The 27,964-nt window shown below is 28.4% G+C and overlaps 1 protein-coding gene across 3 annotated transcripts in view; it reads right to left on the minus strand.

The window, feature by feature from the left end:
- The window catches only part of LOC136975778 (tRNA:m(4)X modification enzyme TRM13 homolog), a 41,240-nt gene extending 14,234 nt beyond the window's left edge, over nucleotides 1-27,006 (minus strand). Inside the window, exons 1-11 of one of the 3 annotated variants that reach the window (XM_067270896.1) lie at nucleotides 26,902-27,006; nucleotides 23,008-23,054; nucleotides 20,847-20,913; nucleotides 19,796-19,849; nucleotides 17,381-17,450; nucleotides 13,236-13,421; nucleotides 8,878-8,966; nucleotides 6,163-6,238; nucleotides 5,992-6,066; nucleotides 5,832-5,895; nucleotides 2,199-2,362 (exon numbers count right to left, since the gene is read on the minus strand). In XM_067270896.1, the coding sequence (XP_067126997.1) occupies nucleotides 2,199-2,362; nucleotides 5,832-5,895; nucleotides 5,992-6,066; nucleotides 6,163-6,238; nucleotides 8,878-8,966; nucleotides 13,236-13,421; nucleotides 17,381-17,450; nucleotides 19,796-19,849; nucleotides 20,847-20,913; nucleotides 23,008-23,054; nucleotides 26,902-26,916 (907 nt within the window). In that variant the 5' untranslated portion in view covers nucleotides 26,917-27,006. The other 2 variants (XM_067270895.1, XM_067270897.1) reach the window with 2 other exon arrangements.
- Between the last annotated feature and the right edge of the window lie 958 nt (nucleotides 27,007-27,964).

The raw sequence follows: 27,964 nt of genomic DNA on the forward strand, positions 1-27,964 counted from the left end.
TAAAAAGATTAAATGTAAATGAATAAGAAACAAGTGCTGTTATATTACACAAACAAGTTAACTCAACTTATAACATAAACAATAACTTTTAGAATAACATGAATTTTCAGAAATAAAAATAATAAAGAAGTCATAAGTATCCATTCTAACGAAATTATTTTAATGTATCCAGTATTTCATTAAGAAATTTACTTTGTATCTAATTATCAACTTGGAGTTACTATAGCCTGATAATTCATCAAATTATCTGGTTTTAATTAAGAAATTTAAAGAAGTAAGTCTAAATTTTGCAAACCAAATAAATATTTCAATATATTTTATCCTTCTATATCAGGAATCTCAAACTCAAATGCATCAAAGGGCCAGTCAAATAGATAAATATGGCCCACATCTGATATACATTATTATTATTCAGTAAACCAGAACATAGTATAAACTAAAAAATAAAAAAAAACTCTATCAAAGGCCCATTTGTTTCCAGGCCTTTACAATTTAGGTAAACAGTTAGAAGTTTGAATTTTTTCTGTTTTAATCCCTGCAAGATACTAGAAACACCATTTTTAGAAAAGAAATCAATGCTGCAGACCAGATATGAAGCCTCGTTGAACTGTATCTCGCCCATGGACTGCCAGTTTGAAATCGCTGTTCTAAATCCTTTAATAATATGTAAAATAGATTAATTTACTGGATTCTATTTTCATAAATGTATTATTTTTACTGTATAAAAATATCAATATATTCTTATGTAGAAGTATAAATTCTACATAAGAGCATAGATTATTAGTTATAGTCAGTGAACCGAAACAAAGCATTAGATTAGAGAAAAAATATTTTTGATCCCTTAACAAAATTAACATGGAGTTAATAATTAGACATTGATTAAAATAAAATCAATCTGATTTCCTATTTAAATATTTTTAAAATAGTTTCATAAATAAAAGAACAAGTGGAGATGAACATATTTTTTTTCTTCTTTACGAGAATGTCTATAACAATATATTAAAAATAAATTATATAAATATTTAATTACATGCATATTTTTCATCAGCTTCCAAGTATTTTCCTATTATATTATACAAAATAAATCATAATTGCAGTGATTTAATCAGGTATAATTAAAATATTAAAACTGTAAAAAAAAATTATCAATATTATGTGTAAATTTTCTTGACATAATTTTATTACAGTAGAGCGTCATTTATCCAAATCAATTGGGGACTGGGTTGTTCGGATAACCGATTATGTATGAAAAAATATATTAACTTATCCCATGTTAAAATTTTTCTTCGTTGCGTGTCGCTTCGCATTGAATTTTCATCCATTTTAAGCCTAACGAAAATTTTTATAATAATAATTGTGGCTATAGTATCGTTAAAAATTATTTCTTTATTTTGTACAAACAAAATAAATGTATTGAAAAATATAAAAACAAAAAAATTATACTTTAGAAGTTAATCTAGTATCAAAAACGTTCGATTCAGCACGACACAGTCTGACTGGAAAGCTTTCGGTTAACCGACGTTTCGGTTGATTGGGTTTCGGATAAACGACGCTCTACTGTATTTCATAAACTGATAAAGGATGTATATATGATTAAAAGATAATGTTAACATTAAATGGAAAAATCCAAATATCTTGCATTTTCCCATATATACAAATAGAAATGAATTAAAAATAACAAATGTTTTACTATTCTCTCCATCATTCTACTTAATTGTATTCTGTAGTAATAGCTGATATCTTTTATCTGTTATTTATTATTATTATATAGGAAAAATGTAATTTTTATACATATTTATAAAAAATTTATAGAACCTTGACTTCTCAGCTAATTATCTAGAAACTAATCATTGAAAATAACCTATTATTTATATAAAATACTGTATTGCTTAGTAATCAGTAGTTTCATCAGAACATGAGTGTGCCATTTTCTAAGAAAACTGTATACTATAACTGCAGGTTTATTTACTTTAACTATGTCATGAAATTATTTGTCATGCATAAATTACCAAGTATTTTCAGTTTACATATTTTTAAATATTTTAAAATTACAATGTAATTTTGATGAAGGTAAACCTGTTTTTATAACCAAGGTAAACCAAACAAATTAAAATATTTTGATTTTACACTATAGTATCAACAACAATAACAACAACTGTAATGCAGTAATAATTGTTGTATAATAAATAAAATTTTACCAAAATGTGTAGGCATTCGTCCACAAGTTGCCCAACTTGCTATCCCGCAAAGTAATTGGAATTCTCTCTGATTATATTTCTGTTCTTCTAAAAACGTACGTCCAACATAAGTTTGCCAAGTACATTGATGATGACAGCATAAAGCCATTATTATCCCTTGTAATCTGTATATACAAATACAATTTTTACATAAGAATAATTAAAAATTAATAAATTTGTATAAATAAGTGACATATATCTATTATAAAAGTATAATACTTTATAAACTGTATTTATGAACGTTTAGATATTTTAACACTAAAACCCTGAAATGGCCATTTTTGACTGATTTTAGTTTTTAAACTAGTACTATGCTGGTATGTTTTTAAATTTGATCCTAATTTTTCATCTTTCCTTCCTAATATTGTTCAAATGTACAAAACTTTAATCATTTCAACTTTTCATACAATTTTTACCTTAAGCCCTAACAATGGTTATTTTGACCATATGTTAATTTTAACACTGTACATTTGTTTTTCTTCAGGTCATATAAAAGTCAATTATAAATGTTTACTGTTTTCTATATATGTAGGCATACCTGAAAACCATCCATTGACAGCGACCACCAGTGTCATGTGTATCTTTTGCATAAGCATAGTTACTAGTCTGGGCTTGCACAAGAAACTTTTTTGTTATAACCTATATCAGTTTGTATCTATATGTCTCATTAGATGTTATATAAATGTTTCTTGAAGCTGAATAAAAGTGCTAGCTGTTCTGTAAGATATATCAGATGACATGTCAGAAAATAACTGGTGTTTGAATGATAATGAAGATGACAACTATCAACCTCCAGTATAGAAGTCAAAATCATTTAATGATGGTTTGTGTAATTATAATGCAACCTCAAAATATAATTTTAATTTCCTTTTCATCTCTTACCTTTTCTTTTGTACCTTAGAAAAGGTGGCATATAAACTTTTTTTTTCGGAATTTGAGACCAATGAGGATAATGTAATGCATCATCAATATATTTCAGTATCTTCAGTTCTCAGTGCAAATGCAGTAAAACAAGAAGAAAAAAAAAGACGGAACAAAAATAAAAACTTTTCCCAGGTAAAGTTTCTTTGTAGAAATCATGGCATTAAACAGAAGGTTTTAAATTCTGTACAAAAGACTGGTAGAGAGCCAAACGCAATGTTTTCAAGAACAAGGCTAACTTCGTATGCCAAAAAGAATGTAAAAGACCATAGTGTTGCTTTAGCATTTATTTGAGGAATCAATTGCATCAATATTACCAAAAGGTCTGCACAGAAGGTAGAAACAGAAGGTAAAGAAAAAAATAATGGTGAATGGAATATTACTCTTGAAGAGTTCAATGCTTTTATCAGTTTGGTCTATCTAAAGGGTGTTCTAGGTTGCAGAGGCCTGGAAGTTGTAGAACTTTGGTCCAAAAAAACTGGGAATCTGCAATATTACCTGATACAATGGCAAGAGAGACCTTTGCAGCTATATTGAGATCTACTCATTTCAATTCCAGAATAACTCATTCTAAAGACTGAAATCAGACAGCTTTGTACTAGCTTCTATCATATGATTCAAATTTATTGAAAAACATATCCTGGTACTCTGCATTGATGAGCAGCTGTATCCAACTTAAACATCATTGCCCTTTACTCTGCTACATGGGTAATAAACTAGAGAAATATGGCATCAAATATTGGCTCTGAGATGTTTAGTCTGAGAATTTCAGTAATGGAGTGCTAATGACCATCAACCACAGAATGAATTTGTTCAGGAGCTTGTAGTTTTATCTTTATTGGCTCCATATTTGGAGAAAGTTTGAACATCAAGATGATATCAATCTAGTTTTGGCCCCAATATAAAATATTTTTTCTCCCGTTCGTGTCTACTGTAAAGGGACCATCTAGACCCCTGACTTCCAAAAAAGTAAAGTAAAACTATTCCTATCATTACATAGTATTCTGCACAGGGAAATCTGCAGTTTTATAGGAAATACAATGCCATGTTTTTTGAAAGAGTGTACAATACAATGCATAATGTACTGCTGTAACAACCTGACTCAACTCTCAACACAAGGGTGACAAAGAGTATAAGTAAGGTCTGTGGATAAGAGCAGCAATGGTTGTGTTTACATATCTGGGAGGCTTAAAGAAGTTGGCTGGTATGATGTAAAGGGGTAGTTTGAATTTGTGGTGTACTGAGAACCCAGGTTGTGTAGAAGTCTTATATATAGATAAATCTAGGAAGGTAATCTTTCTTTCCTTTTCTTCTTCCATAGAGAACAAAATGGAGCAGTAAACTCTGGCTAGAGACTGAATGAAAGTTAACAGATCCTAAGTGATACCATCCCAAGTAATTAAGATATCATCTACATGCCTAATATAGAGTAAGGGGTAATGTATTGTAATGGGTGAGTAAAACACTTTATATACTCTATATTTCTCATAATTAACTCAGCCAAAACAGCTGAGAGAGGAGAGCCCCTAGGAACACCTTGCTTTTGTAAACAGTACTGACCAGTAAATTGAAAGTAATTATGTTAAGTAACCAGAAGGAGAGCCTCCTGTCTACCAAGTATTTGTCAGACTGTGGAAGCTTTTTCTACCAAAAACGTGTTAGAAGCATTACAGCCTCAAAATTTGGTACAGATGGATAGAGAATTTACATCAATTTTGTAAAAGTGAAAAGTTTCTGCTAGGATTGAACCCAATCTGTTAATGATACTTGTTTTGGCTTGTAATGTTGAAGAGACCACAAAATTAGAATTGGAAACACTTGTAGTGAACAATGTAATTAAGGCCTTCTCCAATGATATGTTGGATAAGTACATTTGTTGACCAATGGACATACAGGTTTATGAGTTTTACTTCAAAGAAGAGCCATGGACAAGATACATTTGTTGGTAGATGAAGAGGTCCAGCTAATATAGACAACAGACCAGATCGTGTGATGACTTTTCAAGATAATCTAAGTACTGCTGGAATGGAATCAGTATTTAATAAAATAGAATCAGATTGCTGCAAAAACTGTGTTGCTCTAGAACTGTAGTCATCATTTTTACAAAGGACAGATCTCTTTGTTTTGTCAGAAACTACCAGTCTCAAATTTTCATTGTAAAAGAATTGATGAATCAGCTTTCAATTTTGGCTAATCGACAATATTCAGATTCTTTGAGTGGGTGTAGTGTTGGTAAGACGTGATGCAGAATAGAGTTCTGCTATAGTTGCAACTTCCAAATTGGTTTATAAGTTTTGACAAGCTTTGGTTGCCACTATGACTGGAGAAATTAATGTTGATTTTCACTGGCGGTATATACTTTGGGTCCGTGTTGAAGAAAGTGATGAATAGTTTCTGGCACATAGATATTTGAATAATTATGGTATTCATCTTACGAGGAAATATTTTTGTAATAAATTACTTTAGTATATTCTAATAGCAATATTTATTATTTGATATTAACCATCATTTGATGATTACTGTGAGTAAAAAGAAAGGAAAAAGGAAATTGTCAAAATGACTGCTCCATAGTTAACAGAAGTGCAAATTCACCAGGGTTCTGATGTTAATTTATTAAATATTTTTTACATATCTATATGATATGATTTTAAATAGTGAAAGAATAAAACTTACAAATAATTATTTAAATGATTCTCTTGATCAGACAAAGTTTCCATTAAACATTTTAATGCTAAATCTGAAAAATCATTTTAGTATTAATATATTAATATATATATAAACTTATGTAATTATACAAAGTAAACAAGCAACTTTTATTATCTTCCAATCTAACCTGTAGCTGCTCCACATAGATGTTTAGTAACACCAACTATATTTCCATTATGAGAGGATATACTTGGTATTCTACCTAGGATGTAATAATAAATACAATATCAATTAAATTTTAATACCATATTTACAATAACTACTTTAATACATATTGAATTATAATGAACATTCTTACCAAGATATAAATGTTCTATGTCCACTCGTATCCTTTCAACATGGAGCTCTTTATCATATTTCAATTTAGTATCAAACTAGTAAAGAAAATAAAATAAAAATTTTTTAATGTGTATTTTTATAATAAAAATACAATAAACAAACATTTAAAAAGCATAACTGTTTTTAAAAAATAGATTTTCAATAATTATTTAAATGCTGTACATTTTAATGTATAAACAATTTTTAAAACTTAAATTATTTTTCCTCTGAATAAAGTTTCATTTGTTAAAAATAACTGCACTTTGTACTAACTAAAATAAATAATATTACTATTAATGGAGAAGGAACAACAGCAGAATATATGTTTGAAACAAAAATGGTTTTCTTTATGAGCTACATCAAATACTGTATGTGTAAAAATAATAAATAATCAAAAGCATCACAACACACTAAATTTATCAATTATTGACATAAAAAAATTCAGGTTACTGAATACTGTTTATTTGATGAAATACAGTAGACCCGCAATAATCTGACAAACGTTTTGCAAGGCGGTGTCGGATGATCGAATTTGTCAAACTATAGAGTACTGCCACTGACCCCTTGTAGTCCGGAACTTTTTTTGAAAAGGAGTACCTTGTTATCCGACAAATTACATACTCATAAAAATGGTAAGATCAAATCTGTATGTACTACATAATATACAATATGGGACTTAATGAATTAAACAACACAATAGATAGCATTGGTTTTATTATAAAATTGTCATTAATGCTATAGCACTTGCAAAAAAATAATAACTAAACATATTGATGTCAATCAATTATATAAAACATGTATTTCCAAGATACATACTATGTATGATCTTAATTTGAAAATGGATAAACAAATAAATTTATGGTGCATGCAAATATTCATCAATTTTCTTTTATTTTACATTGGCTAAACACAAGAGTAAGGCCTTGTCTCTCTGTCTCCTCAGAAGTAAAAGTTCATTGTATGATGCACCATTCTCTTCAGCCCATTGCATACTGAGCTCAAATGCATTAATCGCATCTTTAGCTGATACTTAGTGGAGTAGTTGCAATGACTTCGTTATCGTTGTCTTGATTTATTATTGAAATAGAAACTTGGCTGATGATCTCCTCATCAGACATTTGATGGAACACACTTTCTTCATCCATTCCACGATACCAGATTTCCAAATTTTCCGAACTAATCTGCATTTTGGCAGCAACTTGCTCTATGACTTCCAAAGTAACACTGATTTGAGGAGTGGTGACAATTTCTGGCCATAAGTTTTTCCATGCTTTAGTCCATCTTTTTGCCTTATCTTTTTATTATTTTTTACTTAAATGTATTGATATGATAGTGGCAATAACATCAGAGGACGCTCTACCTGTTTTTACATTTTTTGGAGAATGCAGTAGCCTCAAAAGAAAGGTTGCCTCTGAAACTTTGTGAATTCTTATGGATTGCTGATAGTGTGAACAGCAAAAAGATGAACTAAAGCAAGGTTTTACCTTTGTAAAAAAGTCATATTTATATTTTTGTAAATTTATTAAATGTTTAAGCATGCATTGACGAAGATTTGCCATAATAAATGTGTTTTGTATGTACTGTTATAGGCATGTCAGATTATAGGGGGTGCCGGATTACTACGGGTCTACTGTATTTTCAAACATAACTTGATCAAAAGTTAACTAATAAAAGTGGACATTATAACAAGTACTGAACAAATCAGATAAGAAGAAGCATAAATTAAATTTTCCCCCATCTTTGTTCTGAGAAATTTGTTATAAATATAAATATCTAAAAATTAATCATTCTTTCAATTAAATTTTTATTCAATATAATACAGTCTAACTTGATTATAATGTCATCAGATGTAACGACAACCCTAATGTAACGCCAAATTTTTATCGGTCCCACAACTTTGCTATACTAGATAATGTTAAAAAACCTGCTTGTAACGACATAAAACCCTGTTTTAATGTCATATTTGAAGCACTCCCAAATTTACAAAATTAGATTACAAATTTTATTTCACAAGAAATTACTACGTGTTTAGTCCTAGGGTCAGAGTCCACTTCCTAGAACAACTGTGGGTGGTACTCTCATCACCTGACTTCGGTCGGGTGAGGTTTGCTACATTTTTAACGATGTGACGATCGGTTATTACATACTCATTTTTAAATTACTTTATGCTAAATTGTTAAATATTCTATTATTTTTAATAGGCATACATTAGTTTAACCTTTTGTTGCCTTTTGATTCAACATTATTCTCAAAACCGGAAGTTCCGCCATTATTGAAACTTATGACAAATAGAAATTTCTTAAAAAGTAATTTTTGAAATTTTTAATTACATCGATGTAAACTTAGACATAATAATGTAAATAAAGTTGATTTAAACATGTAGTTTGCATTTTTATACATATGATAATAAATTTATTATGATAATAATAGGCTTCGCAGATAACGACACTCGGTTATAACGTCAAAAAATTACCGGTCCCATGGATGACGTTATAAACGAGTTAGACTGTATATACAACATGACTACTAGCAAATTATATTTATTTTAAAATGTGATAATACAGATCATGTAACTAGAATATAAGAATATATATATATTCTAAATATTCATATTAAAAGTAAATTGTTCAAATTATTTCAATATAAGAAATAAAAGTTCTTATAATTAAAAAAATTAATTAAAAATTAAACAAACCTTATGTCTTTGTGAAGCTCTATCAATTAAAATAAATTTACAACTATTTTTATTATTCACTGCTTGAATAATCCAGGAAGTTAATTGACCTAAATATGAAAAAGAAATTTTTAAAAATACAATATTTAAAATTATAATTATAAATCTTTACACACACTTATACATTTTTTTACCCACTACATTCAGATCAACAATATCCCAATTTTTTATATATACTTGACATCATAGCATGAAAATCTCAACAGCATCCTTGCATTTCCAGTAAATGCATTTAAGAACAAACATTTTTGGTATATTGTATAACCCTGAACCGAGTTTCCAATCTAGCTTCAATTTGATAATATTCAAAATTGGAATGTTTCTTAATAAGTGGTTATTTAATTGTTAAGACACAGATCATGCTATATTTCTTCTGCATTTGTAATTAAAAATGAAGCATCATTTATAAATATGTACACACACGCACACTATTTATATTTACATTATATTTTATTTTACTTATATATATATATATATATATAAGTAAAGTAAGCTCATCATAACCATGAGAAAATGTATGGAAATACATGTCAATTAAAATTGTTATAGCACTTTGCTCATCATAACTGTGAACTCATTATATCCGTGTTCATTATAATTGAGTTTGATTGTACAGTCAAACCTGTTTTTATGCGGTCTTTTTTTGTGCGGTATAGTTGGCGACGAGTCTCATGCGTTTTGTCATGTCTCACGTTGACTTATTATAGCTAAATAAACTTATTATAGCATAAATGAACTTATTATAGTAATATTATTGCATGAATATGCGAAAAATGAAATAATTTATTTTTTAAGTCAACAAAACACCACCTGGACAAAAATATGTAAAACAGATGATAGACAAGACGATGCAGTCAAGTGCTGACATCTGTTGTCAATAAATTCTACGTCTGTTTTAATTACGTTAATTAAACCTTCAAAGTGCTTTCACATTCCTGGACCATTAAGTTAAGATTCATTTCAAAGCGTAAATCAAAGGTAAATGTACTGTATTATTTTTTCTATTTAGATATAAAATTTTAGGATTTTTATTTTATGTTTAGACAATCCCTGAAAATGAATAAGGGCAAAAACAAAGCAAAGAGGAAGGTAATTTCCTTAGAAATTAAGACTATGATTTTAAAACGAGTTATTTTCTATGTGAGACTTTTTATGCAGTCCCTATTCACAGCATAAAAAATATATTTTTTTAATTGTGCTGTGAAAACTATTTTTTTATAGCCACTCGTGAAGTTTCGTGCGATTTTTTTTATGAGGTTTTTTTTTTTATGCGGTCCCTATCCACTGCATAAAAACAGGTTTGACTGTATTTATAATTATTTAATGTTATATTTTACTTACTTATCATAATTCCTCATATATATATACAAAGAATTATGATAAGTAAGTAAAATAAAACATTAAATAATTATATAAATACAATCAAACTTGATTATAATGAACATAGATATAATGAGTTCACAATTATGATGAGCAAAGCACCATAACAATTTTAATTTACATGTATTTCCATACATTTTCTCACGGTTATGATGAGCTTACTTCATGGATATACAGGTATACCTCGAGTCACGTCGTTTGTCAAAAAAGTATACGGAAAAATAAAAATCAAGTTTAAGTCAGTTTATTCGACTTTAAATCCGCCCGCCACAAACATTGAAGTCGTAATATCACTAGAAAAGCGTTGAAAGCACATAAAATCATATTAAAATATGTACATTTACAGTAAATGTTAATATAATCATCATAAATCCTAGAGAACAAAACATGAAAACATCTGTGTTTCTGTGTTGTCGTCTTATTTAGCGGTCTTCAAGTGCTCATTATTGGCGTTTCCTCCATTATTGGTGTTTAGTTACGACGTAAATTGCCTCTCCTGGAACCAATTATCGACATAAGACGAGGTATACCTGTACTGAGAAAATTTTCAGTAACTATGAAAACACACATAAACATTCTTCATGTTCAAATAGTAAGAAATGCAATACTGAATTCTTGGAAGAGATAAAACTGAAAGATTACTTAGTTTTATGACCACTGGATAATTAGTTTTAAGATCTGAATTGATTATAGGCCTATTTATCACTTAACTTTGTCCCCTCTTTCTTGACTAGCTTCCTTGGTTTATGAAAAAGTAAAAATTATTTGCAAGTTAGAACAGTGCTAAAAATGTCAAAGTGTGTAGAAAGTTTTTTTTATCATCTTCAACACTATTAACATAGAAAAATAAAGCAATCATCAATTTTAAGCATGCAAAGTGCCTCCTACATGTTTGCATCTGAAACAACCACTCATTCTCCCTCTAGTCATATCACTGCTTATCACAGATATAATGAGTAACGACTATAACAAGGAAATCTTGCCAGTCCCCTAATGCTCATTATAACAAAGTTCAAACATAGTATCACACACATAAATATATGATACTATGTTTTTAATTACAAACACACAAGAAATATAGGATGTTCTATATCTTAAAAATTAAATAATATCACTAATCAAGTAACATTCCAATTTCAAACATTATCAAATTGAAGCTAGAGTGGAAACCTAATGCAGTCTTATAAAACATGCCAAAAATGTTCGTGTTCTTAATAAATGTGTTTGCTGGAAATACAAGAATGGTGTTGAGATTTTCATTTTAACCATAGTTCTAGCTTTTTTCATTGGTTTCAACATTTTACATAATGCATTGAAAGTGCTTTATACAAGCCATATGAAAATGATTTATTCACAGAAAACTAAATTATAATAAAAAATTTAAGCTTATTTAACAGATTAAATTTTTTCTTTATTTTATTTAATGAATGTTACAAGATATTCCAAAGATGAATATAAATTAAATTAGCTGAGAATGAATCAAATAATTACTCAACTGATTATATTTTTATTTTTTATCATTTTGATTCTGAATAAGCTGCTTTCAATTTTAATTTTATACAATTAACTGTTTAAATAAATATTTTAAATATTAAAAATAATTAAAATTTTAAGATCTTATTTACTTGACATCTTATTTCTTTATGAATAAAAATTATATACATTCAAATTACAGAAATCAAATTTGTTTAGTTAAAACAAATTTGATTTCTGTAAACTTAATTTACTCAATTTTTTTTTATTAGTAAAACTGTTTTTATATAAAGAAGAATCAAATCCTATTTCGAGTAAATTATATATTTGAACAAGTAAAACGGCAAAGCCATACTTGGGACAAGACCATATCTCAAAGACTGACTACTAAGCAGGATTCCTTTGACACTCAAGGTGGGTCTCATTCTCATTCTCCAATCTTCTTTGGTATCGGTGGTTTTAAGTGTGATTGTTCAAACTTCGCCAGCCACAGCCACGAGGCATTTTCGGTGAAATTAATCTATCAATGTCGAAATTTCTCTATGTTGCATGTCACCCCAGTTGAATTTTTGTTGATGCCTAACGAAAACTTCCCGTTTTTGAAAAAATAATAACGGCTATCATATCGTATCATCCGAAATAATTTTTTTATTTTGCACAAACAATATATATATATAAATAAATGTAAAAAGAAAACAAGAATATTTCGGAAGTTAGTTTTAATATAAAATTATAATAACTAGTGCCACCTACTTTCAAAATGTTCCAATGCCGAAATGAGATATCTCAGGTCAACTGGTCAAGGTCAGCACGTGGCGACTAGAGATATGTGAGGAATAACACAGGACAGGTAAATGGGTTTTTTCAAAGATTTGTTTGTCAAAATTCGATTTTGCAACATTCACATTTCGAACTTTCCAACAAGCAACACATGCACAAATCTTGCACTAGTGCTTGTTTGTAGAAAGTGTCACAATTTTGTATTTTATTTTGACTCGGTTCTCGGTCCCTGAGTACCTACAAGCCTGGTTTCTTTTATATGTGCATGATTTGGGCACGTAATACTCTGTGCCAAATTCCAACTTCTGGCATGTACTCCTTCATACCTCTAAGCTGGTAAGCAAGGCTGGCACCGTGATTTTATAAACAAAACATAGTCTTGTCAAAAATATTAAAGATAAATTAACATATCTTTTAAATATCCAAAATTAATCATAACATAATCAAAAGAATGAAAATTCATTCATATCAGAAAAAAATGATGGCAACAACACCACCAACAACCTTGAAAAATATATACTTGCTGATAAAAAAAAATTACATTAATTATTTATTATATTCTTTATTGGTTATAACTTAAATCTGCTTTATTTGAAAACAGCAACTACAGTTTGTTCATGAGTCAATTGTTAAATTAAACTTTAATTTTATTTAAGATATAAAATTAAAATAAATTTCAGTTATACCTCTTCCAGCTCCAAATTCCACAAAACAGGTTTCATTTGATAAAAGTTTCATATTCTTCATATGACCTAAGAGGGATGCTTGTTGACGAAGATGTTTAATTGCCAGCTGACCATTTTTACTATCTTTTAATGCAGAATTTAAAACAGGATGAGAAATTTCTTCAATTTCAAGAGGCATTAAAAATTCTATAAATAAAATATAGATCTAAGAATGAATATTTAATATTTAGTTATGCAGAAATAAATCTAATATATTCCAAAACTATCAACTTTTCAAAATCTATTTCTTGCTTTATTAGAGAATGTATAGTTGATTGCTGTAAGTCCCAAGTACTTCTGAAGTTTATAATCATGATAATGAACCAAAAGGCCTGAAAGTTCTTGGTACTTGTGGCAACAATCATAATGTACAGTAAAACAGATCTAATATATTACAATTTAGTATTACACAAATTTAAAATTTTAATCTTTTTTCAAGTAAATATATTTAAACATAATGAATGCAAATTAATAATGTATATAGTCAAGGTTTGTGTTAATTTATAATCAAATGATAAAGTCAAATTCATTATAGTGTTATAGCTTGGCTAATTAAATATACAGATATTATGTAATTTAAGCTAAAGGTAAGTGGTTAATTCACCATCTTATATTAAATTTAATCATTACAATTAAATCAACTTGGAATATTCTGGAAGAAAAGATTAATAAAAAATGTGAGTCAAACACACATTTCTATTTATTGTACAGATTAAGCAGAAGTTGCAAGTTTAAATCTTGCTCTGGATCAATTTTGTTTTTCTTAATATTCTAAGTTAATTTAATTTTAGTGATTAAATTTAGTAAAAGATGGTGACTTAATCACATACCTTTAGTCCAAATTACATATCTGTACATTTAATTAGACAAGTTATAGCACAATAATCAATATGAATTTATCATTTGATTATTAATATAATTCAGGCTTAATTTTCTATATGTGTTAATTTATAGTTTTTACAATTATATGTAGAATTCTGTAAAAAATTTTATATCTAATATTGTATAAGATAAGAATGAACAATCTTCACAACTTACTTACAACAATATCAAACACTAAAACACTTGCCGAGCTTACTGCTATCTTTAATTTCTAACATTTTCAACCTAATTGAAACTACAGTGGCTGAACTGGAAAGAGGGATGGCTGGCCTTAATGAGGTTGAAAGGGATTATTTCAGATGGAAAATGGCATTTATAAAAAAGAAGGAAGAACGCAGAATGGAGGGAAAAGAAAGATTAAGTATGAAGTTTACAAAGAAATGGCTAGCAAAAGAGCAACTGGTGTTAACAAAAGCAGCATAAGACTAAACAAATGGTAATTATGAAAAGAAAAAGGTATAATGAAGCCATCAGGGATTATATTAAGAAGACGGAATGTGATATTGTTGATGAAAAGATTGTAATGGCAATGAACAACAAGGTTAAGCGACTTGAAAGAACACCGCTCTCAACGTACCTGCCATTCTTAAAAAGATTGCATAATCCTAACCCCCGAATGCCATGAATATTTGCATTCGCAAAAACACATAAAGAGAGCAAGGAGGTTTGGCCGGTAGTTGAAAAATGCAATGCACCAACCTTTATACTGAAGAAGAGATTAAAAAAGTACATCTATGGGGAAATTGAGGAAAATATGTATGTGGCGAATGATCCAAATAAGGTAGTAAAGGAGTTACAGGATTTGACTTTAATGTATGATGAAGTGGGGATGGTAATGGATTATGAAAGCATGTACTCGTCCATGAATCTAACATTGTGCTTCAATGCCCTTATTGAATTTTTGATAGAGCATAATCTAGGGTTGGCGGTGCATGTTGAGGACTTAAATAGACTTGCGGATTTGATGTGCTATCAATCATTTTTTGGATTTGATGGGGTGACATACAAGCAAAAGAAGGGTGTCCCAATGGGAAGTCCCATGTTAGGACTCCTATGTGAGTTGGTGGTGTGTCAACTAGAAAAGGATGTCCTAAGATCATTCGAAGAGGACATTATAATGTACAAGAGGTATGTGGATGACGTATTAATAATTTGGAAGGATGAACGAAGGACTGAAGATTTTTTAATTGATATGAATGAAAATCCTCATGGGTTAAAGCTAAGGATGGAGCAAAAAAGCCATACACAGCTCCATTTTCTGGACATAAATATAAGGTTTAGAAGGGGCAGTATACAAACATCAGTGTATTTAAAACCCATGCTTGCACTACTATATATACCAGCATGGTCAAATGATCCGTTCAAGAATAAGATGTCAGTGTTTAAGGTGCTTATTAAAAGGGCGTTCGTATATTGCACCAACATACAAGATCAAATTAAGGAGATTAGCAGAATTAAAAAAGTGGCAAAGCAGTTAGGATATAAAGCGAATGTAATAGAAGGATTGCTTAAGAGTTACAAACAGCATAGAGACAGAGGATTTAATAGAGAGGATCAAATCAGCAAGTTCATGTATGACAGGAAAATGGAAGGAGTGATGGAAGAGTTATGTAAATATAAAAACACAAAAATAATATATAAAAGAGCACCAAGCATATACAGATTGCTTAGAAATGATAAGGACATAATGACAATGCAAGATAAGGCAGGAGTTTATAGAATTCCCTTTGAGAATGACAATTAGGAGTGACAAAAGATTATGTTGGAGTCACTAGAAGAAATTTGGCAACGTGTATAAAGGAACACAAATATGATGTAAAAAAAAGGGCATAACAACACCATTTTGGCGATCATGGGACAAACAGAAGGAGCGAACGTAAAATGGGATGAAGCGAGAATAGCCAAGACGATCCATTCCCTGACGATTGCGTTAGGGATGGAAAAAGTAGAAATATATAAGAGTAAGGTAGAAGACAAGTGTTTAAATGCAAAAGACACCAATACTCTCCCAACGGCCTGGAAATACATAATAGAAAAAGAAATGGGATTAAAAAACCCGTAAAAAGGACATTGCAGCTTTAACTAGTTTAATCTACTTTCGATGCAATATTTATTTATTTATTTTTATGTTTGTTGATTAGTAGTGTATTAATAATTTGTTTGTGCTTGGTTTAATATTTATTATTTAATCCTTTATTATTTAAACTGTTAAAAATTTTTTAAAGATTCGAAAAATTTTAAATGTTGCAAGCATTCGAAAGCTTTATGTTCGAATGTGGAAATGTAATAAATTTTTCCTGAAGATGACCTATAAAAATTAGGTTGAAAACGTTAGAAATTAAAGATAGCAGTAAGCTCAGCAAGTGTTTTGGTGTTTGAGTATTGTTGTAAGATAAGAATGGTTTAGATCAGGCCTGGCCAACCAGCGGCCTGTCATGTTAAATTGTGTGGCCTGCTAAGTGATATTATATATCTATTAAACTTTTGTTTCCCGTCATGTGTATACCAAAACAACTAAATAAATGAAAATTTGCATGTCATTGTTATAATGCGCAAGTGCGAGTATGAACTCTTGGTATAACAATAACATCTTATTCATTTTGCATTTGTTTTACCTTTTTAAAAGCATGTTTGCCTAAATTGTGCCCCACCGTAATGTTATGCGTGATCAAAGTGGCCTGCAAAACAATTTGGATTGACCAGGCCTGGTTTAGATAATAAATAAATGTAAGCCTCTAAAATATAATTGAGTTTTTATTAAATTTAGTCTGTCTTTTACTAAACATACTGTACAAGAAACAGTTTTCTTAATGATACAGAGACATTTGACTAATTTTATAGTTAGCAATACATTTTAATAATAATGTATTTCATTAAAAATCTAATTTGCTATGCTAATTAATTCAAATGTAAATGTGATAGTTATAACAAATTATTTGAAACATTCTACATAATCAATTTTGAAAATATTCTATAGAAAAGATTTTACTATAGAATCATGAAAATAGCTAAATTCAAATGAAATTGAATATGTTTTTAATTTAGCACATTTATCAATATTTCAATACTATTTTATTTTTATATCTTTACATATAAAAAAAAAAAATTTTATTAACATGTGTCAAATATATTTATCAGATGTTAATGAGATAGCTAGCTGCTGATTTTTATATTTACATTATTTTGGTACTCTTATAAATTTTAATTTAATAAATATTTTATACCATTATAGGTCTTCTTGATTTTTGTAATAAGATTTGTAAGTTCTTCATCAGATATTTCAGAAATTGTTACCTGTTTAAAATAAAATAGGTAGGTATCTGTAAATAACAAATGTAGAGTATTATAAATTAAATTATATAATTAGTTCTAAACATATAACTGTAGATTTAAAAATACGTGGTACGATCCAAAAGTTCGGGGACTGCAGTAATCTATGACAACAAAAGCATGGATTTGAAGTTACAGCGTATGAAATGGATTCTACCAAACCACCTCTACATGTTCAGGTTAATTTCACCCATGTCATGTGATTAAACTGCAAGCGCTGCTGTTTTTTTCCGGAGATAGTTACCTTTGTTCTGCGACGTAATCGAAGTGGAGTTTCAAGAACAACCTCCAACATTAAATTTTGTCAGCATTTAGGTAAAACACCTACAGAGACTTTACAATTGCTAAGAAAGGTGTATGGTGATTCTGCCATGACAAAGTTGAAATGTTGGATGTTGTTCTTGAAACTCCACTTTTATTACGTCACAGAATAAAGGTAACTATATCCGGAAAAAAACAGCAGCGCTCGCAGTTTAATCACACGACATGGGTGAAATTAACCTGAACATGTAGAGGTGGTTTGGAAGAATCCATTTCATACGCTGTAACTTCAAATACATGCTTTTGTTGTCATAGATTACTGTAGTCCCCGAACTTTTGGATCGTACCACGTATATCAAAGTATTAACTCAAATATTAAAAATTTTTTCATTACATAAAACCAATAATTAAAATTTTAGCATTTCCTTAGTTTTATTAAATCTGTTAATTTATATTAAAATTTAATTTCCTGTATAAAAGTTTAATAAATAAAAAAAATGAACTAAATAATTTAATTCTCTGAATAGAATATATATAAATTATACTGAATTATTAATACACACACACACACACACACACTTTTTATTTATCTACAGTTTTAATATTTTAAAATATAAGTTATTTATTGACATTCTAGTGTATGAATGATGTATTTTGAATTTAAATATTGTAGACACTGTCTTAAGTTATTAAAAATTTGCTAGTTTTCCATGAGTTGAGTACAGTTTTAGCTTTTGGTTTTACATTACCATATTTTGATAATGTAATATATATATATATTATATATATATTTACAGGTACTCCTCACTTTATAACAGAGTTCCATTCCGACGACTACGTCGTTAAGCAAATTGGTCGATAAGCAAAGAGCTTGTGCCGGGAATATAGGATCGTTGTAAAATTATACAAGTTATGCAATAAACTTCAAATTTATTCATAAAAAGACAATTATAGTACACATGTCACCATTCACCACTGATTGACATTCAAGCTGAGAAAGGAGATTCCCTGAATTGCAGGTCGAAACTCGATTGGTTGTGAGTGCGAGTGGTCGTTAAGCAGATAGGTCGTAAAGTGAGGAGTACCTGTATATATTTCTACAAATAAATCAATTATTATTAAAATAGAAAGGAATACTTTTTCTATTTAATAAAATAAATAAATAATAAAATTTATAGTTGGACTTTAGTTAAAGAGTTGATTGCTCTCTCTTAAATTTATTTTATTACTGTCTTCTAATTTTAAAATTTGAATTATTATTAAATAACTTTTAATAAATGATCATTTAATTAAAATAAAATGGATTCCTACAGTATTAGAGCACTGCTTTTCAAATTTTTTCTCATTGCAGACTAATAAATTATGTGGACAAGTAATTATATGCGACTATAAATTATGCTTATTTATTAAGTTGATATATGCTTATATAGAGTTACTGTGAGTACTTTACAAAGTACATACAGTAAGTCTAGATTACTATTCAAATGTCATCCATAATCAGCTGCACCGACTTCAGTACAGTCAAATATTTTTCTGCAGACCAGTAAAATTTTTTCATGACTGGCATTAGTCTGTAGATCAGCAGTTGAAAAGCACTGCTATAGTTTAAAAAATGAAGCAAATAAAGCAAAATAGTAATGACTTCATATTTAGTTTCAATTTAATTACAATGTTGCGAAAAATAATACCCTTGTACATAAATACGGGAAAATATTGCACAGTCAAGCTAGTATTATTATTTTTTAAAAGATACCGTATATAAATATTTTAATTGCCAAAATCAACTTTACAGTAATAAAGAAAAAGCAATGGGTTAATTAAATTGTAAAGCTAAAAATTTGAAAAAATATATAACTAATAATGGAATATTTATATATTTTGCAAATGTTTCGAAAAAAGCTTTATGTATCATACATGTTAAAAAGTATGTTATGTAATTATCTGTGTTTAATTTTTTATTAATTTTATTATCAAATAATATTGAAAGAGCATTTTTATAATTTTAAAAACAAATATTAAATTAATGATAAAAACATTTTAATTCGTACCTTTTCTTCATTCTTTCCTAGTATTCTGCCATTAATACTTTTCTGATAATAAATCTGCAAATAAAATAAAGATATTATTTGATAAAATATTTAAAGAACTTTTTGAATAATTTTTAACTATAATTACACATTATAAATTATATAAATATATTTATATTATTATTGTAGTGCATTGAATATTATTATTATTAAATATTAAAAAAATATAATCTTTTTAAAAATTGTATCTTTTAACTCAACAAAATATGCATTTTTGAGTCAATTCTTTGTATAAAAGCAGTGTTTTAAACCTACAATAACAAAAAAAAAATTCAAATATGATTATTATTACTGTTTTATAGAAACCAACTGAATAAAAACAGCAAACTTCCTACATTTGTTCTGCTTTTTAATCTTGAATTTATAAGCAGTCTCTGGCATTCGTGTTATTGTGAGATGTTTTTTTCTGCTAAACTAGTACAATTGAATATACTTTGAAATCCTTTAAATATTAATTTTGTATTGTTATAAATGCATTTTAGTTATTTATATAAATAAATTTAAAAATTTTGGTTTTTAGAATATTGTTTACAAATTATATATTTTAATATTTGTAACTGCCTAGCCCCGAGTAACAGGGTGCCCATTCTTTATTCTAATGAAGTATAATATGATTAATTATTTCTAGAATATTTTTAAATTTTAAAAATAAATATATATAAATACAATAATAAGCAGATATAAATATTTCTTGAAAATATTTATTACAAATGATACTGAAAATATATTAAGAATAACATTGTAAGCATTGGAAAAAAATTTATATTAAGATTAAAAATAATTTTCTTTAAAAAAAGAAAAATTTAATAAATCATACAGAAACACAATATACTAAAATAAGTAAATGAATTTAAAAAAAAACAATTATGAAGATAAATTTTATTATTTTTTAAAAATTATTACATTCTTAAAAAAATAGTAAAAATATTTAAGCAATTAATACTTATTAATTGAACCTTTAATATTTATAAACTATTGAATAAATATTAGCAGAAAAAACAAACTGAATTACAGGTTTTTCTTTTTCCCTTGAATTGCATTTCTTTAAATGTTCTTCTAATCCTTTTACAAAACAAGTACTATTTAAAAAATTAAATTTTAAAATCAATATTAAACTGAACAATTGAAAAATTAATTTATATTTTATATTTAACACTTTTGCAATAGAATAAAAAATATGATTAAAATCACAATCAGATTTCGAAAGAAACTTATAAATTTTTATATTAAATAAAAATAAATTAACTGTAACATTGAGATTGAAGTAACAAAATTATGTAAGATTTTAAATAAATGAATTTTATAAGAAAATTAATTAAATTTTCATTTGTATAGTTATGGAATGTAATTTTTAGAAATTAGATATTTCATAAAAGTTTCGTCAATTAAAAATCCTTACTGTGTAATGACAGTTACTGATTAGAAGTATTAATCACACAAATAAAAATGAAAACTCTAATTACATTTTGCAATGAAAAATTAATATCTTGTCATAGGTAAAAGAGAGACAGACTAATATTCATTTACAATAAAAATTTAAAATAAATTCATTATATATTCTATATCAGGGATGGGCAACCTTTTTCTATGTAAGGGCCGCATTTTAAAACTTTTGAAGTGACGCGGGCCGCATACAAGAGAAAAGAGGGAAAAAAATGCCGATAAATCACAATTATTTATTCATATAAAATTATAAATTAGCATGTGTATACTTAATTTAGCCTCTGGAACTGAATGTAAATGTAATATATCGGAAATATTTGGTTAAATATCTGTCACTGCTAGTTTTAAATTAGTTTCAACGTATCTGTTACCTGGTTTCTTGTTTTAATTTTTACTAAATTCATTGCAGAAAACCAATTCACATACATAAGTTGTAGAAATCACATTTGAATTTTTGCTACATACTTCCTTAAGCTGGGAAATTGATATATTTATTCATATTTTATGCGACGTGAGCCGCAAAAAATATTAATGCGGGCCGCGGGTTGCCCATCCCTGTTCTATATCATTAATTCCCAAATTAACATTTTCAAAGTGCTTTTAATTTCATCTTCAGGTGTTTCAAACTTCAAATTGAAGAACTAAGTTAAAAAATTAAATTCTGAATATCTTTTTTCTAATAGAATAAAATTTACATTGTTAATAAGGTCTTGGCTTTTTCTTGTTAATAAACACATTTTTTCTTTTTATGTAACATATCCAAATTTGAAAAAGATGTTTCAAATTTAACATTTCAACTAGCATTCTTTAATTTTGAGGTTTGAATTTCAAACTAATGTTCTCATTTTTCAAATTTCAAATTGTAGAAGATAAAGTTGTCATTACACATTTTATAAATACAAAGTTATAAATAATGCGTGAATTTCCAATCTTAGAATATTTAGTTAATCTTACCCTTGGTGCCAAGATGGCGGCTCGTCTCTGATTCCAGCAAGGAAACAGTGGGACGCACGTTCTAACCTAACCTAACCTATTCTAATAATTTGGTTGCTAATAATTATGGTAATTTATTAGAATAGGTTAGGTTAGGTTAGAACGTGCGTCCCACTGTTTCCTTGTTGGAATCAGAGACAAGCCGCCATCTTGGCACCAAGGGTAACATTAACTGAATATTTCATTTATACATTCATTTAAACAATACATAATAAGGACAGCTCTTTATACCAATTGGAAAAAAACTGAAAATATTTTATTTTTTTTAACCATAAATAATTAATAAAATCTATTACTTGGCCATTTAACTAAAAACAAAACTCATTTTTATGCTTTTTTTAAATTTATTGTAAAATTTTTACTATCGTTTTTATTTGAATATTTATTAAGATAACCAGAAAAAAATTTTTATAAAAAGAGATATTTAAATCTGCAAAATAAGTATTGTATCGTTTCTGTATTTAAATTTTAATATATATATATATAAATTTAAATACAGAAACTATTCTAACCTCAGATACAACAAACATATAAAGCATAAATGTTTTAATTTCCTATATGCTATTACACTCATGTATGTTACTAATATGATCATCATTGTATTAAGAATACTCATTATTATACTACAGATATGTTGTTAATGTCATTTTTAATTAAAGAATGTTTTTCTAAAAAATGTGAAATATCAATGTTACTTTAGAATCACTCAATTTATTTTTATTTAATATATACTCAACTGTTTACGATCTAGTGGACAGGGCATTCTTGCAGTTGATTCATTATTCTGAAATAAATAATACAATGAAAATTTAATATATTAAAAAACACACAACTCCTTAAATTAATTTACCAATAAATTCTCTTACACTTTCTTGTAGGATACATAAGCACTTTTAGTGACTCCTTGTAGAAGTCAAGTAATAATAAATTGAAGTGATTCTGAAGATGAGAATACTTGAAGATACTAAGTTAAAAATTTTATTGTTTGACTCCTACAAAGAAGCCTAAAAAGACTTTATTGATAAAAATTTAATTTTTACTAATGCTTAACAAAAAATTAAGTTAAAAAATTTAATAAGTTTCATTAAAGATAATATATTAATAGTTAATAAAAATATTTATACTTAAGCAATATTTAAAAAAAAAAAAAAAAAATTACATTTAGTTTATATTGTGTAGTCTTTGAACAAATATAGTGTGTCCAAGAAAGTTCTTTATTATTATACAAAATTCATAACACAAAAATGAAAGTGGTCTACTGAAATGTGAATTATATATAAAAAAAATATACCTTTTCATACATTTCCTGCACTTTTTTATAGTTCTAACAAATGTTTACAGATTGATTTATGGGCATTCTTCAGGTTAGAAGCTGTTCTAATTAGGAGTTATGATGTGTTAGAACGGCTTCTGAAAGAAGGCCTCCTGTAATTCAAGCCGAATCTAATAAATAAACTTTTTGAGCTGTTCTTTCATTTACCACAAATCACATTTCAGTCTAAATCTTCTACCATAAAACTGGAATTTTTATAAATTATATATAAAAAAACACACTTTTTCATACATTTTCAGCACCTTTTTATAGTTTTAATGAACATTTTGTTCATTAAAACTATAAAAAAGTGCTGAAAATGGCTAAAAGTGCTGCCTAAAAAGGTGAAATTTGGTACACAGTTAGATACGTCATGAAAACGCACACTAAGAAGAGATTTTTGGAAATTCCCCCATGGGGGAGAGGAAGAGGATTAAGGCTTAACCTGAAGAACGGCTTTTACTGTACTATTTTGGATGCAATTTTTTGTTTTCAACTATGTTTAGTCTTCATTGAGTACTTAGGTGTATTAAAATGATAACATTTCAGACATTGTTATAAATATTTTTATATATTTTGATTTTTTAACCAAATCTTTGAACCGTTTTAAATTCGAATTTGTTATTGCATATTGGTTCGATTATAGAAGGATTGTAAACGTTCCAGAAAATTGATCAAATTGAAAACAGTTTGTTTGATTCTCAGCAATTCTCATCATTCTCAGCGGTAGGTGTTATATAACAATTACTATGGTTGTTGAAATATTGAATATAAATGATGTTTGCTTGCAAAATCTGCACGGGCAAAGTCGTGGGTAACAGCTAATATATATATACAAGAACTGAACTAATGACTTCACTCATATATTACATATACCATACCACACAAAAAATTTATGTATTATTACTTATATCCAGTTGTTTAAGCATGTTATTAGTACCAACTTATAATAAGTTTTTGTGTTGCATAGTATAAGTTGGTACTAATATATACTAATACACTACTAACACTTTTACACTACTCTGTATGTTATGTATGTTTAATGGCAAAATATACATACCATACAGAGTGGTGTAAAAATTAAAACTCTGTAAAATAATCTTTAATATAAATATAATCTTTATAATCTTTAGGCCACCACACTTACTGCACACATATATTGTATTTAAAAACACACATACGTATACTGTATGTGTATTTTTAAATGTAGTAATTCTTTTAGAATTTAAATTATATATTAATGTTGAGATTATTAATGGACTGAGTTAGGATGAACTAGCTACTGTGATTATTCAGGTGAATTAATCAATGCATCATTAACAGTGGATGAAGTTATTTAAACTTCACCCACTGTTAAAGATGCATTAATTAATTTGATTGAACTGACAAAGTAATTATTCTTACTTTTGATTTACTTATATTTAAATAATTTTGTTTATAGCTTATTTTATAAATTGAATTAATTACAAAAAGTATGCCAAAAATTTAGTTCCACAAAAATCTACATAAAAAAAAACTGAAGTATTAAATTATCTTATTACTTATAAATTTTTACATAAATAAAATTATACACAATTATTACAAGTCACTATAAATTTAAAATTGTATGATTTAAAAAGGTATTAAAAATACATCATCATATTATTCCATTTAAAGACAATACTAATTTAGATGATGGTAAATTATTATTTTTATGGTTATTTTTGTTTTAATCTGTTCTCTGAGAAAGAACAGATTAAGACAGATTAACTTAATTAACTTAACCAGAAGAAAACTGTTTTGTAGTAATTAAATTATGTGAATGGTCACATTTTGAACCACGGTTCTTTGGACTTTTTTGGTCGTCTAGATCAGTATTTTTCAGGATTGGACTGAGGATTAGCAGAAGTAAATCATGACACAGCTTACATGACTCTGAATGGCAGGGATGAGTGCAATATTAAAATCCAAATGTGCCACTCCCTTCGGTTTTCAGTTTTAAGTATCTTGGGGCCTTTGTCGAGATGGGGGAGGATTGAACTCAGAAGTGCAGCATAGCATTCAATGTGGATAGATGAACTGGAGGAAGCTGAGCAGTGTGTTATGTGACAAGAAAGTTAGCTGCAAGCCGAAAGGTAAATTGTACAAATTGGCTGTTAGACCTGCAATGTTTTATGGGGCCGAGACATGGGTAATAACAAGAGCCCAAGAAAAATGGAGGTGGTGGAGATGAGAATGTTCAGAGGATGTGTGGGGTGTCAAGGAAGGTTAGAATAAGGAACGATTTTATTAGAGGTTCTGTTAAGGTGGGTCCCTTGATCAGGAAGATGCAAGAATGTAGGTTGAGGTGGTTTGCTCATGTAGTGCAAAGAAGTGAAGATTATGGATTACGTTAGAAAGAGGGTTGGAAAACTGGTAGTAAAAGCAAAGAGGAAAAGAGGAAGACCAAAGCTGCATTGGAAAGATAAGGTGGAGGAAGACTTGAATCAGAGGGGACTTAAGAGAGAGAAGCCCTTGATAGGGAGAAATGGAGGAAATGTATTAGAGAAGGAAACATTGGCCCCATATAAACATGGAAAAAGGCAAAGATAAAGAAGAAAAAGAAGTCCAATGACCAGAGCTGATCTGCAGAAAAATATTCGACCATACTGAAGCAGGCACAGTTGATAACGGGTGACATTTAAATAGTAATCTAGAGTTACTGTACACATTTTGTTAGGTACAGTAACTCTCTATAAGCATATATAAGCTTAATAAATGAGCATAATTCATATAATTACTTGGTCCATGTAAAATTATCCATGATTTTCAGTCTACAATGAGAAAACAGTTGAAAAACATTACTCTAGATGTCGATCTCTGTGATGTCGCTACCGTGTCATTCAGAGCTAGAATCTTACCAAATTCTTCATTAATTAATTAATTAATTAATTAGTTGTAATAATAAGTTAATAAAAATATACTTAATAATTTGTAAATGTCGACAGATTTATATTATATAATATACTACATAACACACTAATCAAATTCTAATAATGATACTAGATTAAAGCAAATTATAGAGAAAATTACTGTCAAACCTGCAATACTTCATCAAATAATGAATGTTCAGGACAAAATTTACGAGACAATACAGGTCTCATTCTGCAATATCTTTTTTTACGAGTGATATAATATGCACAATGGTTAATATTGCTCTCTTCGTTCATTTTAAAATCAAAACAAAATTGTTAACAACTTAAAAGTACGAAGCTATACACGTGGTAAGTACTACCGGAAAACACGTCATTCACAGTATGTTCGGAACTTGTTTCGGAACGCAACCGAACTGTACAGTTACCTCTAGCTCGTTCATAAACAATAAAGTGCGAAAAATAATGTCTTTCTTAATAATACTTAATATTCGTGAGGTTTAAAAATATCAAAAATTGTCTTTTTAAGTATTCTTCCTTGTTAGAATCTTTGAAAAAATTGAATAATTATTGATGTCTCATCCGTACACGTTTTACGAACAGCACCTCGGAGGACTCAGATCGTACAGAAATTATTCATGTTTATTTTAATATAATTAAAAAATTGTATTAATCTGACATTGTTTAGAATATTATCTTAAATTATTATTAATACAATTGCAAATGTATTATTAATTTATATAAATTGTGTATCTAGATAAGAAAATAAATTTCTGAAATAATTAAAATTTGTAAATATACTCATGGAATAAGGATACCTACTCCATGTGTAGACTGTTATGCACTACAATAACAGATTAATTAAATTTTAAAATATTTAAAATGAAACAAAACAGAATATTATTATATATGTTTAAACAACTATATATTATATTACTTTTTTTTAACTCTTTCCGCTTTGTGAACACTAAGACCAAGGACCTTGCACTAAGACAGCCTTTTATCCATACCCATCATGGGTTAGACCTTGCCCAGATTGGAAACGGCCGGATGTATGTATATTTGTTAGGCAAAGTGTTCTATATCGTTCAACATATCCTCACCAAATTTGACACGAATATTTTATGACATGTTAGAAAAAATACTGTGTTGTCCCACCCTCAACTACCATATGGCCAGATGGCCGAGCGGTAAAGGTGGCAGCCTACCGCTCTGGGGGACCCGGGATCGAATCCGAACGGGTCGAATAATCCCCAGGAATTTTTCGGGGGGTGATCCGTTCGGATATGTCGGGCCCCGTCCCTCACCACCCGGTCGCCCCATTGTGGGCCTGGCCGAACCCATAATGGGCCTACTAAAAGAGGCCCTCTTAGTGCCCACAGGGCGGAAAGACTTAAAAAAAAAAAAAAAACCCCTCAACTACCTTTAAAACCGCCGTACAAAAGCGGCTAGTAATGTAATAAAAATATAAAGGGTATAAAGAGTATAATT

This window comes from Centruroides vittatus, unplaced genomic scaffold, assembly GCF_030686945.1.
Source record: "Centruroides vittatus isolate TY-2023 unplaced genomic scaffold, ASM3068694v2 contig_388, whole genome shotgun sequence".
Classification (NCBI taxonomy): Eukaryota; Metazoa; Arthropoda; class Arachnida; order Scorpiones; family Buthidae; genus Centruroides; species Centruroides vittatus.